At 32.8% G+C, this 16,151-nt stretch overlaps 2 protein-coding genes across 4 annotated transcripts; both read left to right on the forward strand.

The window, feature by feature from the left end:
• Positions 1 to 3,272: 3,272 nt before the first annotated feature.
• LOC140956299 (syntaxin-132-like) lies at positions 3,273 to 9,764 on the forward strand. Its single transcript, XM_073413014.1, has 13 exons — positions 3,273 to 3,428; positions 4,741 to 4,851; positions 5,040 to 5,096; positions 5,988 to 6,036; positions 6,378 to 6,466; positions 6,550 to 6,623; positions 7,514 to 7,556; positions 7,656 to 7,716; positions 7,819 to 7,844; positions 7,929 to 8,006; positions 8,264 to 8,344; positions 9,170 to 9,235; positions 9,364 to 9,764. Exons 1-13 carry the CDS (start codon positions 3,411 to 3,413, stop codon positions 9,535 to 9,537), a joined length of 927 nt encoding a protein of 308 aa, XP_073269115.1. The 5' UTR covers positions 3,273 to 3,410; the 3' UTR covers positions 9,538 to 9,764.
• Positions 9,765 to 11,028: 1,264 nt separating this feature from the next.
• Positions 11,029 to 14,893, forward strand: LOC140991049 (uncharacterized). 3 transcript variants are annotated; one of them, XR_012177770.1, is made up of 5 exons: positions 11,029 to 11,410; positions 11,707 to 11,865; positions 12,585 to 12,683; positions 13,974 to 14,152; positions 14,589 to 14,893. XR_012177770.1 is itself a non-coding variant. In XM_073460958.1 (5 exons), exons 1-4 carry the CDS (start codon positions 11,072 to 11,074, stop codon positions 14,117 to 14,119), a joined length of 726 nt encoding a protein of 241 aa, XP_073317059.1. In that variant the 5' UTR covers positions 11,029 to 11,071; the 3' UTR covers positions 14,120 to 14,152; positions 14,589 to 14,893. The 3 variants fall into 3 exon arrangements, 1 of the variants encoding a protein (XP_073317059.1); XM_073460958.1 differs by having other exon boundaries at positions 12,585 to 12,666; XR_012177771.1 differs by lacking the exon at positions 12,585 to 12,683.
• The last annotated feature ends 1,258 nt before the right edge of the window (positions 14,894 to 16,151 follow it).

Below are 16,151 nucleotides of genomic sequence, written 5' to 3' on the forward strand. Positions count from 1 at the left end.
TTTCAGTCAGTTAAACCAAAATTAACATAATAAGAATAAAATGTCACATGAAATTTGCCTAACAAATTAATAACAGAAGTATAAATATATATTTAAAATCATCACTATCAATTGGTGTAGAATACAAAGAAATCTCTATAAACTTATTAAAACATTAACTATTAAATGCTAGGAGTTATATTTTTTTTTAAAATTATTGTTGGTATTCTGTTACACTTATTATGTGTTACTTAAGCGACAAACAAAACAACATTAATTTAGTTCGTGGTTTGATTAACGGATTCGAGATAATAGATTTTCATATTCATTGATTTCAAATTTTCATTTGTTTTGATCGACAAAATTGAAGTGAATTGTAAATACAATTCATATCAAATTATTAAATTTCAATAGTAATTATAATAAATTTCAAATATATAAAAAAATTGTGTCGTTCAAGTTCCTCACATCCAACATTTTCCCAATTTTATATCCATTTTGAATTGATTGCAAATCTGAAAAAAAAAAAAAAATTACAAGTGAAGTTGTGTATTAACTCGGGTTCGGTCCAGTTCGATGAGCACTAGAAAAAGATTCGGCCATCACGTGTTTGACCCAATCCCGAAGACACTTAGAGTGTGTTTGATACAAGTGATGAGATAAATAAATGATTGATTATGCTATAAATAACAAGATTGATATATTATTAATCAAACATTATGTGATATTAAGATTGTTTGGTTCAACGTTTTGAATATGTGATTAGTTTTTAAATATTAATAAATTTACTATTATATCCTTACTAAATTTACTTATTTGTTGTAATTTGTAAACATCTGGAAGCAATATATAATATTAGATAATAATAATAATGTTAATAATAAAGATTTTAATAATCTTTGAATTAATATGTGTAAATATCATAAAATTAAATATAATAAAAATAAAAATATTATTGATAAGTATAACCAACATTAAAATTTAGTTTTTATTATTTTATTAAAATATATACAAATAAATTATATTTTCAAAATAAAAATATATCTTTATATTTTTTAAAGTTTAAATCAAATTAAATAATAATGATATATATTAAATATCAAGATCGACCTCTAACGTATAACACTCTAAAATAAACTTTTTATTTAATAAATAACTTAACACTCTAAGAAATAAGAGGAGAAAAATGTAATTTATTGAGTGCGTGTGCGTGTTATACAGGACGACAAATTCCATACATATAATGAAATATAATAATTGTAGCATAAAAAATTATATTTTTCATGGGTCGAATCGAATAAGAGATTTATCTAACAAAATTTACTCGTTATACAACCTCGTGTGAATTATTGTGTTAAGTTTGAACTCGAATTGAGTTGAAAGCTCAAAAACATCTACTTAGAAAACACAAGAGAAAATGATGCACATGTAGATCTATCTCAAGTGCAGCACAATCTTTAAATCATACGAGTCTCACACAAAAAATCCAAAAGTTGTCCTTCACTAGAAGTGTTACACCCGATGGAACATAGACTTAACCAAAAAACATAGTGTCGCACACCCAATAGAACATAAACCATTAAACACGAACTAGAATTATAGTGGGATCCGACAATAAAACTCATTTCGAATTTCAAATATAGGTAGCGTGACGACATGGCTTCCACCATGGAGTGGAAACACAGTTGATCAATAATTTATCCAAAAACAGCAATGCAATAATTAATATACTAACAAGAAATAATAAAAATAAAAGCCAACCCCACATGCACCCAAAATACATCCTTTCAACAAAGCAATCTCTACGACCCCACCCTCTTTTGGATTTTTAACTTAAATCATCATCAATTATAGAGCGCACTGGTAAATTTGCTGGCTTGACCTATGAATCAAAATTGAATGCACTGCCCTGAAATTCCTACTTTTAGAAATTTTCATTTTTTCATATATGATTTTAACTAAAATAGAGACATATTGTGATTTGATCGATGTATTTGATTTGAGGACATATTCGAGAAATGTTCAAACGACATACATAATTTTTTATATATTCGAAATTCACCACAATTATTAGTAAAATTGTATTACGTGATATGTATTTGATTTGAAATTCACTTGTCAATCATTTAGTTGTGTTTGGTGGAGAGATTCGAAGCTATGAATTTCAAAAATTTATATCCGATGAATTTTAAATTCAGTCATCTTTAACTTATGTAAATGTGTTGGGTGCAATAATTGTCTCTACTTAGTAGATCGATCGAACTGTGGTGCTTGAGCTGTTGTGCGGTGTAAAAGATTTGATTTGTAATATTACCACCAACTATAGTTTTTGGCAAAGCGTTAAACAGTTTGTCCTATAAAATACAATGATTATTATGATAATTTTGAAAATCATCCAATATTTATATTATTTCAAAATTATCTTTCAAATTATTTCTCAAATCAAATATCTACTTCTAAATCAAATTATTTCATTCAAGCTCAACGCAAGACAGTGGTATATCTAACAAAAATTTTATGCATATAAACTTGTTGAATTAAACTTTTTAAAGTTAAGAAAGCTGGGTTTATGTTTAAACAAATTGCATATATCAGTATTTTTCTCATTACAAAGTAAATTAAAGCTTGTGCGTGGATTGATGAATTTGAAACGATATTTCAAATATATGGATTTCAAATTAATTGATTTGTTTGGATGAACACAAGTTGAATTGAATTTCAAATTTAATCTATATTGAGTTTTGCGATTTTAGAACATTGTAAATTATATTTTAACAATACTAGCGCAACCAATTGACATTTCAAAATAATCAAATCAAATTATTTATCCAATTAATTAGGTTGGTAGTATCAAGTTTTTTTCAAACCTAATATTTTATGATTGTGCATTCATTTCATATATTTGCTGATTTTTTTTAAATAACATATTTTTTTGTGTAGTTGATAGATATTTAACGACTTTTGTGGAATCTGACAAATTTATAAAGATTTTCCTAAAATCTATATATTTATTTTGTATTATTTTATTGACAATTCGTAAAATTTTTGATAGAACTATGTGGATTTTGTTATTTATGATTGTGATTTTTTTTAAATACGTAACAATAATTTCAACATTAATAAATAATCAAACTTTTTATAATTTCCTAAAATTAATTATCATTTTTTTTGTTTGAAAGAAAATTAATTATTAATTTTTTGAGAAAAAAAAATTAATTATTATTTGATAGAATGGGTTTTTGAACTTGAAAGAAAAGACCTGCCTTCACGCTCCCTCTCTGTTTCTGAGCTGTTTATTATTATTTTAAATAAAAATTATATCACAAAACGCTTACAAGACTGACTGAGAGAAGGAGCCTTTGTTTTCTTCCCAGGGGAGAAGAAGATCCCTCGATATAACAATACTTCTCTCGTTTCTTCGACTACTGAAGATGAACGACCTTTTGTCGGTGAGTTTCCGCCTTATTTTATCGATTAAATCTTGATCTGGTGCATAATTTATCTGATTTTGCAGTCTCGTACCGAAATATAGCTTTTATCAGCTGGAAATGGTTTTATAAAAACCTTTATGAGGCAATTTTGATAATTATTCATCTGGAGAAATTGATTGTGAGAAGAACTGGGACGTAGATTGCTTTCATTTTTATTTTGACTCGTTTTTATTTACTTTCTATTTATTGAGTGTGGTCGAATTAATGACGTAGAGAACAGATCTTCAAAACGTTGTCAATTCTGTTAATTTCGATGGAATGCCTATTCTGCTGTTCGGGGACGGGTGTGTTAAGTCTCAAAGTTGGAATAGATTCGTCTTTATTGGACCCGAGTTCCTGTTTCTTTATAGGAATGAGCTCCTTAATTGAATGTTTATGGTATAAGATTTGGAAGGCGTTTGCATTTATTATTATTATTATTTAATTTCATTTGGGTATTTTACGTCCTCACGTTGATCCTGACACATGAAATTCACTACTCTGTCGTTAAGCTTGTCGATAGGCCATAGAAGACGCATGAAGCATCTGATATCTTGATATAATTTCAGTCCTTGAACTTTTTATTTGGTTGGGTGCAGCTCGCTTTGCCTCTTTGTACTTGCTGATGTACCACTTATTTTGCACGAAACCTATGTAATCATTTATTTAAGAATCACGTGGTTTAACTCAAATGATTTTCTTGTAAATTTAACAGTGTTTGTGATGCCATAAGCATTCAAAGTAGAGTGTTTTAAGTTAGTGATCTTTTGGTATATGTTAAATTTTACACTAAAAAACAAGAGGCATTGAGCTACTCCTAGATCGCCTGTTCTGAGCCTATGCTTGAAACTTGTCATATGCATGATTTTATGGAGCTCCATTTTGCATCTGGACTTCCAATTTGTTGGTAGAGAAATTTTGCGTCTCGCATCATGCTTGTTTTTAGCTACACAGTTGAAAAATTCGTCCACACGGATGTATCACGTTTAGTATTTGAGTTATGGTTCCATTCCGACCGGTAACTTTTTGATACCCCAGTTTGTAGATATGATTTATGCTTCTAGGTTGAGAAAATAAATGATTTTTAAGTTTTATCTTGATCCATTATTTCGAATGAGATTTTCATTTCTAACTCTAGCATCTGTAAAAGTGACTGGACTCACTATTAATTTCTTCTCTGAAAATTTTAAACAAATCTTAGTTACAAGCTTTCCCTCCGATAGTTGTTTATTCAAAAGTGCTGCTGACAAGTTCATGAATGACCTTTTCCATTCTTGTGCACTTTTTTCAGGATTCCTTTGTGATTCCCCAGGATCAAAATAATAGAAATGCTGATATCGAAATGGGGATGCAGAGACCAAATAATTCAGAGGAATTAGGCTTGGAAAATTTCTTTAAGCAGGTGACTATGATTTAGAATAATTACTGCTCCACTATGATCCAAAAAAGGACCTCTTTGACTCCTTTCTTATTGACTCCTTTCTTATTTCCAAATACCCTAAATTATGTGGAATTATTTGCTCGTCTTATTTTTTTTATATTGTTTTTCTCAATTAAAGACTTGATTTGTCTTTGATTTTGTATTTCTAGGTTCAGGAGATTGAAAAGCAATATGAAAAGCTCAATACCCTATTGAGAAAGCTTCAGGTTTGTGCTTGTCTGTTTCCGCCTCCTATCTTTTGTGTCCAAACGTGTAGGAGAAGGGATGAAATACTTAACTAAAGCTAACTCTTTCTTATCTGCAAGACTACAACAACTGTATTGAATTTCTTGTGTCATAATACGGGCTTGCGTGTTGCATTGTTTTGGAGTTGACATGATTTCTGATTGTATGGTCCTTTTAGGCAGTTCTATACTTTTTATCTGGAATCATCCTCATATATTGATCTGACAATTGAAAGAGGGACATCAATACAAAAGAAGCTTATAATACCCTCTTTACTTGATCTTCATCCTTTTTAGCTGTTGTTAGCCATATGAGTTCATTAGCATCTTCACTTCATACATTTTCCGGTATTTGTATCATGTATGTTGTTGGTGTTTGTCTGTCTTAAGGAGATATGGAATTCTCTTTTCGATATTTCGAATTCCTCCACCTTCGAGGTTTCACAGCAGTGATTTACTAGTATCGCCCTCCCATCACTTTAATATTATTTGAATACTTCTGTTGTTAAGACTATTTGGGGTTATTGGGAACATGAAATTTTTTAAAGTAACACATTGCTGTAAAATACTCATGGCTGGACACAATGATGATTTCTTCACGATTTTGCTGAAGACAATTTTGCAAGTTTCAGTTCTTATTTAATCGCAACCAGTTCTTTTACTCCCCCAGTTTACACAGGATTGTATTCACGCTATTAACAATCACATGATTAGTTCCTAATGTAGTACGATGAGTTAAATAATATGCTGTCAACTTGTTGGTGCAGACTTCCCTTGTGAACTGCTTGGACTATTTTTATAACGAGTTTAAGCTTAGAAAATTTGTCAACTTCCAGGATGTGAATTCTGTTCATTTACCGTTATCCATGGCAGGATGCTCATGAGGAATCAAAGTCTGTTACCAAGGCTGCTAATATGAAAGGTGGGTGTTTCCATCTGACTAGAAGCTATTTGACCGGTGTTGCAATAGATGGATTTTCCAGTATATTTTGTATTTTGAAGTTTTTTCTAAAATAAAATTGTCATTGGACATGGGTTGGACTTTATCAATCACAAAATGAATCTTTGGAAAGAGATTAGATTCTTTTTCAAAATCTAAAAACATATTACGACATAACTTAGAACTAGAGCAACTTCGTGATTGGAAAATGTTGGGAGTTATGAACGTTCTTTTATCTTTTGGTCACATATTAGCCGCGGTGTTGAATTGCATGGAGCTCCCTCGACCGTAACTTCTCATGATTAATGTCAAATGATCTGCAGCAATCAAGCAGAGAATGGAGAAGGATGTTGATGAAGTTGGGAAAATTGCTCGTTCCATAAAATCAAAAATTGAGGCACTTGACAAAGAGGTGAGAAAATATGTCTAATGTCTTTTTGTTGTTCAGCAATTGAGATTTCTAATAATAGAAAATTTCGGTATACTTTTTTCCAGAATTTAGCTAATAGAGAAAAGCCTGGGTGTGGTAAAGGATCGGGAGTAGACAGATCAAGGACAGCAACAACAGTGTAATCACACTATTTTATGATATCTTGGTTATTCTTCTTTCATAAATTGCTGATGTTTCACATGTTTGTGTTTATTATTTAAAGAAAAGAGGTTTCATTTGATCATTTCTAAATCGGCATAATGTTGAGGCTCTGGTCCATGTAAAATCTTGTTTTAATTTGTGAAACATTCACTGAAATGTATATTTCTTTTTTCCTTACATAGCCACAGTTCAATTTCAGAATTTATTTTCCATCACTGTAGTGTCTATCTTTGAACTTAGCTGCATCTTACTTCTCTGCCTGTATTTGCCAAAGACATGCACTAGCTGTAGAATGATCAAGTGATTTTTGCCGTTTGGGTGCTGTTGGTAGTCATGTTATGTTGTTTCGGTGAAACACTTCATCCCTAGGGAATACACATCTCAATAATTTGGTTTAACTTCTAACTTAAGAGTAAACCATCCATCTGGCATGCAAAAGCTGTTGAATCATTATCTGGTGAGTACTTCGATGGTTATAATCACAATATAGCCAAAAAATAATGAACCACAATCAGTTTGTTGCAGTAGAGGCAAGAGCTAACGTTGATTACTTAACTTAACTGGAGTTTTTAATTCATGACTGTCATGGCTGCTGACTGTCATCATTCCCTTTGTTTTTGGCTAAAGTCTACCAGTACTTTTACCGTTCGATAGTTAGATTAACCGTGCAATGTCATGTTTGTAGCTGGCTAATATCAGATCAAACAATTATGAGACTTTAAATCTGTTATGGATCATGGGCTACACAGAGAACGGGCTGCAATTTTCCATTGTTCCTATCCCCATTTATTGAATTCGTAGATAAGAGTAACATTTAATGATGAGATAAATTAAGCATAAGTTTTAAACGGTTGTGTTTATATGCAGCGCTTTGAAGAAGAAGTTTAAAGACAGGATGTCTGAATTTCAGGTTGGTCCATTGCATATTATGATAGGTGTGGTTTCAGGTTATTTCATTTTAAGCTTTATAGCACCTATTTCTCTTCGGTCATCGTAAATACTTTTGCAGACTTTGAGAGAAAACATACATCAGGAGTATCGTGAGGTTGTCGAGAGGCGTGTATTCACAGGTATTGATACTACTTGTTTTATGTCTACTAGCTTTTGCCACTTAATGCCACAGGTTTCTAAAATCTGTTCCAATTTGACGATTTTGTTTTCACGTGATTCAGTTACGGGCACGCGAGCTGATGAAGAGGTGACTTCTTGAGTAACTTATTTAATTTTCAGAGGACCATAGTTTCTCTATACATTGTGCATTTACTTCAATCTTTTCCTGCAGACAATTGATAAATTGATAGAGACTGGAGATAGCGAGCAGATTTTTCAGAAAGCAATCCGAGAACAAGGCAGAGGCCAGGTTTGGTTCCCTCCCACAATGTTCTTTCTTTGTTATTCTTTCTTCTTGGGTATAATTTCACTGCGTCATGAATTTAAATAATTAGGCTTGATACTTTGCGTTAATACCATTTTTTTCCCATAATGATGTATTACAGGTTTGGAAATTTGGGCGAGGGATCTTCCCGTTATAATTTTCACGTAGCACCATGTTGGAGTTGTGAGGAATGTTTTCGGTTAAGCACAGTAGTTAAGTAGCTTTTGTTATTTATATTTCAGGTGATGGACACTCTTGCAGAAATACAAGAGCGACATGATGCTGTTAGAGATTTAGAGAAGAAGCTTCTTGATTTGCAACAGGTATATTAGTATCCTATTGCTGATGATTGTAGGTGTTGCCTGGTTTAGAAAGTTTGTTAAGGAACTTGTTTTGCATATCCTATGAGTGCCTTGGAAAACAAAAGAATGTGCGTGATTTTGTCCGTACTAAGTAACTCTTTGAAATTTGATCTTTTGGCAAAAAAGAGTTTGGCATCCATAACACTAGGAAATGTGATTGAGGCCAACATATGTCCTGTGTTTTTTGAGCATGTTGCTGCCTCATTAAAAGATTATGATGTGCATAATGCTATAATACAGCAAATAAATGAGCCCTAGTTTCATTTGCTTGTTGATTCTGATTGTACCAGTTATTTTAATGTACTAATAAAATAAGGATAAACTAACCATGCCCTTAGGTTTGACTGATTATGATGGTCCCCTCTGTATGGTTAACATTACAATGGGAGGGTTTTGGTCTAACCTTACATTCTCACTCTTGTTGAAGGGGGTTAAACTTTTATTGACACTCCTTCAGGAGTGTGTCCATGTAGCTATTCAACTCTCAAGGTTGACTTTGTAATTAGATGAATGATCTTATCATTATACAACAATGTTCCTCGGGATTTGGTTTACCTTACATTTCACCTTTCTTGTAAGGGATTAACCTATGCAATGAAATTTCTTCTGAGGCGTCCGTGTAACTAACTTTTCAAATCTCAAGGTGGTTGTGTATTCAGATGAAACCTTGAGGGAGTTGAATGTTATTTACGCTAATCTTAATTTGAAATAGATATTTCCAAATGAAAAATAATGGTCCAGTGCTTCAAATTATGAATTATCTCTTCATTATTTTTTCTCGCGCAGATCTTCATGGACATGGCAGTACTGGTTGAAGCTCAAGGGGACATGCTTGATAATATAGAGACACAGGTATACTATACCACAAGCATGCTTTACTACTGCTGCAGCTTTCTTCTGGAAAATTAGAATATTTTCTGGAATTCCGATCGACGTAGTTGATATCTTTATGAACTGTTCCTCATGGTTTCAAATCTCAGGTCTCATCTGCTGTGGACCATGTGCAATCGGGGAACACTGCCCTTCAGAAGGCAAAGACTTTACAAAGGAGCTCCAGAAAATGGATGTGCATAGCTATCATCATTCTTCTCATTATCGTCGCGATCATTGTTGTCGGTGTCCTTAAACCGTGGCAGAATAATAAAGGCGCTTAGCTCTCCCACCGACTGGGTAATGTAATAATAATGTATAAAAATACACAAAGTAATGCAATTGGGATCTGTTTTCCTGTCTTATGCTCTTTCTAATCATTCTTTTTCTTATGATGTTAGAACTTTCTGTTTGCTTGCCGACTTATACTCATTTTCTTTTCAACTTTCACTTGCCTGTGTGTAAAATTATTATTTATTTTTTTTTTAAAGAACTACACTTGTTATTTACTTGTGCTGGACTTTGGATGAGTACTAAATTGTTCATAATATGAAAGAATACTTTACTGTATGTTATCTTGTCCTAGTTACATGTGATCGACTTATAAAAAAGAAGGGCACAACCAGAGTGCCGGTACAGTAGATCCCCTATGCTGCTCTATGCCCGGTGTTTGTTTCAAATCCTTTGGTCTACACAGTATTAGGGCCAAAAGACGGAACCAGAAACCTTAGGAGAGCTTAAAACTAATGGGGCGAGAATGTAATAGAAAAATTAATGAGAGAAAAGGCGACAAACCTTGTGGAGTTGGGGGTTTGAAAGTGGGCTACTGGATTTGATTTCTTCGAATCAGTGTCTTTCTCGGCGAACTTGTGGTGTACATTGTGGAGTCGCTTATCACCACATGAAATACACTCCAACGATGTTCGCACAGTCAGATCCAAAAGTTCGAACATGTATGTTTGCTGTTTTTATTTTATTTTTAAAATCAAAATATCAATAAATAAATATAAAATGTGTGAAAAATAAGGGGTTTTTGTAATAAATAATCAAATCGGGTTTTGAGCACAATATTTTTAAATACCATGCATGTATTAAAAAGTTGTTTTTGTTTTTTTTCTTTTTTTATAGAAAAAATATGATTCTCGATAATCATCCGATGATAAGTTTTATACTTTGAAGTTGATAGAGCAAAGAAAAGAACAATTAAGAGATTTTTTCTCCAATTTCCACCTGTATTTTGAAAGGAAATTTCTCTCTACTTTTATAGAACATTTTCTTGTCAAAAAATATCCCTCACAATCGAAGTTTTTAAAATTTGTTTTCCTTTCTTTTTTTTCCAAATCCCAACTCCCAAATTAACATTAGCTCGTCGGAGATGATAATGGATACCAAAATATATTCGGTCAAGGACCAAATTTTCTGGAGATACATATGATAATATTAACAATGACGAGGAAGACAGTGTCCCAATCAATTTAAATTTCCGATATAATAATAATAACAAAGACGATGATAATGATATACCTCTCCCCTCCAAATAATTTTATTTTTAAAAAAAACTATAAAATAATGTTAAAAAAATTATAAAATAATGTTGAGAGAATTTACCGATCTAACTCATCTTAGATTCTCGATTACTTATTAATCTAAATCTAAGAAATTTTTTAGTGTCATGTTATATTATATATATTAATCACAAATAAAAATTAATAAATATCACTTAAAAAAATAAAAATAAATATATCCAAAAAAAAGAGTTAAATAGCATAAAACGTCTAACGACGAGGCTCTGGCACTCTGTAGTGCACCAGCTTGAACATGGAGAGCGCGAAGGGAAACCCTAGAGTGAATCTAGAAAGCCCATCAAACGACGTCGCTGCTTCCAGAGACTCCCAAGAAGACGACACTCCAATGCTGAGCTCGCAAGCCCTGGAGGCACTCAAGGAGTTCCTCGCCGAACAGAACCGCGAAATTAAGCCTGGGGATGACGCGGCTGAGGAAGTGGCTCTTGTGGCGGAGGACTGGCGACTCAGCCAGTTCTGGTATGATCGCTCCACAGCTGAAACCATTGCTACCGAAGTCCTTATCATCTGCCGGAACCTCCGTTTCCCTTCCGTCGCTTGCATTGCTTGCCCCACTCTGTACGCCTACCTCAAGGTACTTGAGTCTTAGAGAGAGTTGCGTTAGTTGTGATTAGGATCAGGGTGAGTTTACTTAGTTGTCAGGGTTTAGCAAGGTACAGTTATTTAAGCACCATGGTACAGTACTCACTGTGGAATTTTTTTAATTCAAGATTGATTTTTTTAACCATGTTAATTTACTGGGTTTCCAAATTTTCTAAAATGTTGCATTTCAGCACTTAAAACTTATCTACGATCAATAATTCTGTTCAATTTGTGATAGCAACTTGTAATTTTAATGAGCCATTTCCGGTTCTGTTATTGAGTGTTCAGAAAATTGATCCTCAAGTGCCAGCAAAGCTTCTTGAGTATGACAAGAGGTTTGAGCAGTATGGGGCTGAGTTCACGTTTTATGATTACAACCAGCCTGAGGATCTTCCACTGCCGTTGAAGCACACCTTTCCAATTGTAGTTGCAGATCCCCCTTACCTGGTAATTATTTTTCAAGAAATTGTTCTATCTCTACTCTCTAAATGATGATAGTTCGAGAACCAAATTTTCAACCGGAAGAGTTTTAACTAGCTTGAATTCTGATGGTCTACCGACTTCTTCTGCTTCACTTGTATGTTCCCATGGTCTTGTTGCATGAAAATAAATGGCAAGGCACTTTGAGTGTTATCAAGGCAAATAATTGGTCAAATCAGCTGTTGTTTGGCCTGATTGTATGGTGAGTATGAACTGGCCAGATTTGTTGGGTTCAATAAAAGTGAGCACTAATGATGTTAAACCTTGTCACACTTGCTTTTTGAAATGCACCATATCTGTTGGAACTGAAAATTCTTTTCTTGTTTTATGTTAAATCTCATTGTTATGAAATGCATCTTGAAGACCATGGATAGTGCCTTTCATTATTTCAGTCTACTTGAAACTTTTATGGTGTCTACTGCTTCATCTCTTGTTATTATTTGGATGTGTACTATGATTAGAGAAAAATGTTGGTTTTTGAGTTTAAAATTTCGAAAAGCAACCAATAGGAATATCTTGGTAGATGTGTTATCTTTGATTGCCAAGACAGAGTATTAGGAATGAAATAACCTTTTTGGCTGCATAAATAAAAATTGTTCATAACTTGTTCTAATTTAATTTAAAGCTTGAATTTTTTAATCTTTATGACATGGATAATCATTTATCACGTTGGAATTTTGGGTCAGAGCAAGGAGTGCTTGGAGAAAGTAACTGAGACCATCAAGTTTCTATTGAGACCGAAGGAATCTTACGTTCTATTACTTACAGGTTATACATTATCTCCGGTCAGTTTAGTTACTGCTTTTCAACGACATTAGTTACTGGGTTCCACATTATACCTTTCATGATTAAATTCCTTTTTTTCCCTGATACATTGACACCTTGTGTATTGTATATTTGTACTTGGTGTACAAAGAGCTTTGAAACTTAGAAATAAATTAATTTCTCTAAACCAAGTAAACTAGCAAATCTACCAGACTCCAAAAAGCCCAAGGTTTAGAATTTACTCTGACCGATTTTGATATAAAACTATATTTTCATATTAATTGCACCCTATAATTTATCATTATCCTATTTCAATCTAGATGTTCTTATTTATCTCCTTACTATCTAGAAAAAAGCATTTAGCCCTATGGAATTTTCATTTATGTGAAAATTAAAAAAAAAGTATGTATATCACCGTGGTGATAAATATCAAAATATCTACTAACATTTGAAATAGAAATCATATTCTATTTTCAACAATTGGATATTATTGACCATTCAACTACCAGAATTCTAAAGCATGGGCAAGACATGATTGACCTCGTATATGAGAAAATAATGTATGAACTAACGGATCAAGAATAATAAAAAAGCAAACATCAAAGCTCTTCAAGCTGAGTAAAAGTTAATACTCACGACATAATTTGTATTTTGTACTAGAACAACCATGGTACTCTTGACATAAGGGAGATAAGCTAAAGATACACTTGATCGAAAAATGAAAAACTGAGTGATTGAAAATTTATTAACACTATGACAAAAAATAATCTTAACTAGATTAAAAAAAATAGATTATAAATTTCTTTTTTAGCTAAAACGAGATTGGATTGGCTAGCCGCATCTTCTCTCTCAAATGAACTAGAGAGAGCTATTTTTCCCCAAAAAAAAGTTGATCGCCCTAATCTCCCTATGCTTCTGAAAGCAGCACCTTTTTGCATTTTTTCATTTCTTTCAGGATGTTATGATCGGTCTAGTTTTTTGTCCCTTTTTGTTTTATTAATTCCTTATTCGGGCTTCATTTATTTGGTGATTCTTTAAATAATTCCATCACAAGCCATATCCTGCAGTTAAACACGACCTCATAATAGTTTAGATACATAATGTGTCAAAATAATAAAATTTCTAAGATTAGCTTTAATATGTTGTAGTGTTGCCCGCTTTCAATATAAACTTAAAATATTATGCCGTGCTTTTTTAAGAACAACCTCAGTTCAACAATTACTGGGTTTAGAATGGTAACAAAAATGATAAAAAAAACTTAGAAAGGAAATATTGGACTTAACTTTGGCCCCTTACTGATTTTTTTGTAGGTGAGGTGCAAAGGGACAGGTCTGCGGAGCTTTTGGGGCTTCGTCCTTGTGGGTTTCGACCTCAGCACTCAAGCAAGCTTGGAAACGAGTTTCGTCTTTTTACAAGCTATAACCCTGGGATAAGACTAGATGGTTGGGAGGAGTAACAGTCCCTTTACGCTTTCTGTCGTCACTATTATGTAAGTTCGATTATTTAATACTGGGTAACGTAAAGTATTGGTTTTAACTTTTCTTGATGATTTTCTAGTTAGCGTGCATTGTTGCGACACCGCGTATGGAATTTGTCCGTTAGAATTACCCATTTCCTTGAGAGTCACTTTGCTGCTGCTTTTTTAGATTAAGATTCAAGTTTACGGGGAGATGGGTCCGTGTGTTAGGGCAATCTGAAAAATTCTTTTGGAATGACATGTTTTTATACAAAATTTTCATGTTGGTAAAATGTAGTTGACATAAATTCGATCTTCATCAAAAGATTCGGTTTCTCCCCTTTGTTTTATATAATTTCTAGTTCAATTTTTCCCCTCATACTCTGGTTAACTTTTTTTTCAACTTGAACCTCGTGGTTACTTCTATCTCCTCACAGGCGAGCTAAATACTAAATATCCTTGCTTGCAGTGCTTTGTATCATGATTTGGCTCCAATGATACCTGTCGTCGCACGGCACACATCCATGGTCCATCTCTCAGATGGATCAATTGGCCATGACTCGTAAAAATCTAGGGCGTCTTGTCTAATTTGTCCCAGAACAATGGCAGGTGACAGAAGACGATTGGACCTTTTCACACAACAGAACTCTTGCTTGTGCTTAGGTGGAATTTGTTTTTTTTACACTGTTCTTAAAAATCCCATATGCCGCGGGCATTTAAACTTGCATGTAGTAAAAAACAATGAGACTGAAATAAGTACAAATTTTTATACAAGTTGTGTGATGCTATCAGGAGTGTTCTAAACCAGCCAACCGCTGTCTGATTGCACTCGGTAACTAGCTCACGAAAATGGATGGAAACAAGTACACATTTATATACAAGTTGGAAGAGCAAATAAAGTGCCAACAGCTAATCCCATCACAAGGGTTATACCCCACCTAACAGATCCTTGCATAATCCGAGTAAAATCTCTTTTTGTCACATCTGTTTCAAAGGATGTTTATTCTAAAAAGTAAATATAAATTTTATAATAATGAATTAAAATGATATAGTGTGGATTGCACTTTTTAGATTAATAATTTGAAAATTACTCGCCTCAATTTGTCTTGTATACGATTATGGAATGGGTCTATTTTGTTCATTAATATTATAAATCGCGCAAGATTTTTCCGTACTCGTATTAAAAAATCTCTTGTTTAACTACACCAGACTAGATTGGTCTTTTCTGATGATATATTTTATTATAATTAGTAAGATTACAATTGTGTGATTCCAAATATATATTCAAATTATATTTTTCAAAAATATTTTTTTTATTGTTTATCTACTAGTATTGTTAATGATCTAGACAAATTTGATATCTTATAAAAATGAGAAATGTCATACGTTTGAGTGCGGTTTGAAATATTGATTTACGTAATTGGAAATAACTAATTAGGTTTATGTCAAAACTTAGAAATCGACTACTGATCTAATTTGAGTACCACTATTATCTTTTTTCCTATTTTTTCATTTACAATTTTAAACTTTGGTATGATCAATCATTAATTTTTACATTATAATTTTATCTTTTAAAATGATAGTACGATCTTTCGTTAATTTTAACAATTACCTCTGTTTGAATATAAATAAAAAAATTGTACATGCTTATAAAACAAGGAACATTTCGTACCAGAAGATCAGTCCAATAATAACACTCACTGTGACTCTAAATCCTCTCACTCAAGTAAGGAATGGAGTCCGACCTTCACTACTAGCTGAATTGGAAAATACAATGCATGGAAAAACACTAAACAAGACATTTTAGAGTACATTGGAGCCAATTCGTGAATTTGAAGAGCCTCGGACTCCATTCTGGACCAATTCTCGTTGACCTATAGAGATATCGTGTACGTTCTCTTTGACGTAGTTTTATGTGGGTACGTCTAGTTTAAATGATCTGAGAACCAGGCATTAAGCTAAATACATAAAATAAAAAAAAAATTAACACACACACACACACACATCTATACACACACACACATACATATGT

The sequence above is a fragment of the Primulina huaijiensis genome, chromosome 13 (assembly GCF_012295235.1).
Source record: "Primulina huaijiensis isolate GDHJ02 chromosome 13, ASM1229523v2, whole genome shotgun sequence".
In the NCBI taxonomy this organism is placed as follows: domain Eukaryota; kingdom Viridiplantae; phylum Streptophyta; class Magnoliopsida; order Lamiales; family Gesneriaceae; genus Primulina; species Primulina huaijiensis.

Bases quoted from the DNA above. Each gene is read 5' to 3' on its own strand.
- LOC140991049 (XM_073460958.1), top strand. From the start codon at position 11,072: ATGGAGAGCGCGAAGGGAAACCCTAGAGTGAATCTAGAAAGCCCATCA. The intron at 11,411-11,706 runs GTACTTGAGTCT...TTGAGTGTTCAG, and splicing joins CTCTGTACGCCTACCTCAAG to AAAATTGATCCTCAAGTGCC. The intron at 12,667-13,973 runs GTTATACATTAT...ATTTTTTTGTAG, and splicing joins TTACGTTCTATTACTTACAG to GTGAGGTGCAAAGGGACAGG.
- LOC140956299 (XM_073413014.1), top strand. The intron at 6,467-6,549 runs GTGAGAAAATAT...ACTTTTTTCCAG, and splicing joins TTGAGGCACTTGACAAAGAG to AATTTAGCTAATAGAGAAAA. The intron at 8,007-8,263 runs GTTTGGTTCCCT...TTTATATTTCAG, and splicing joins GAGAACAAGGCAGAGGCCAG to GTGATGGACACTCTTGCAGA.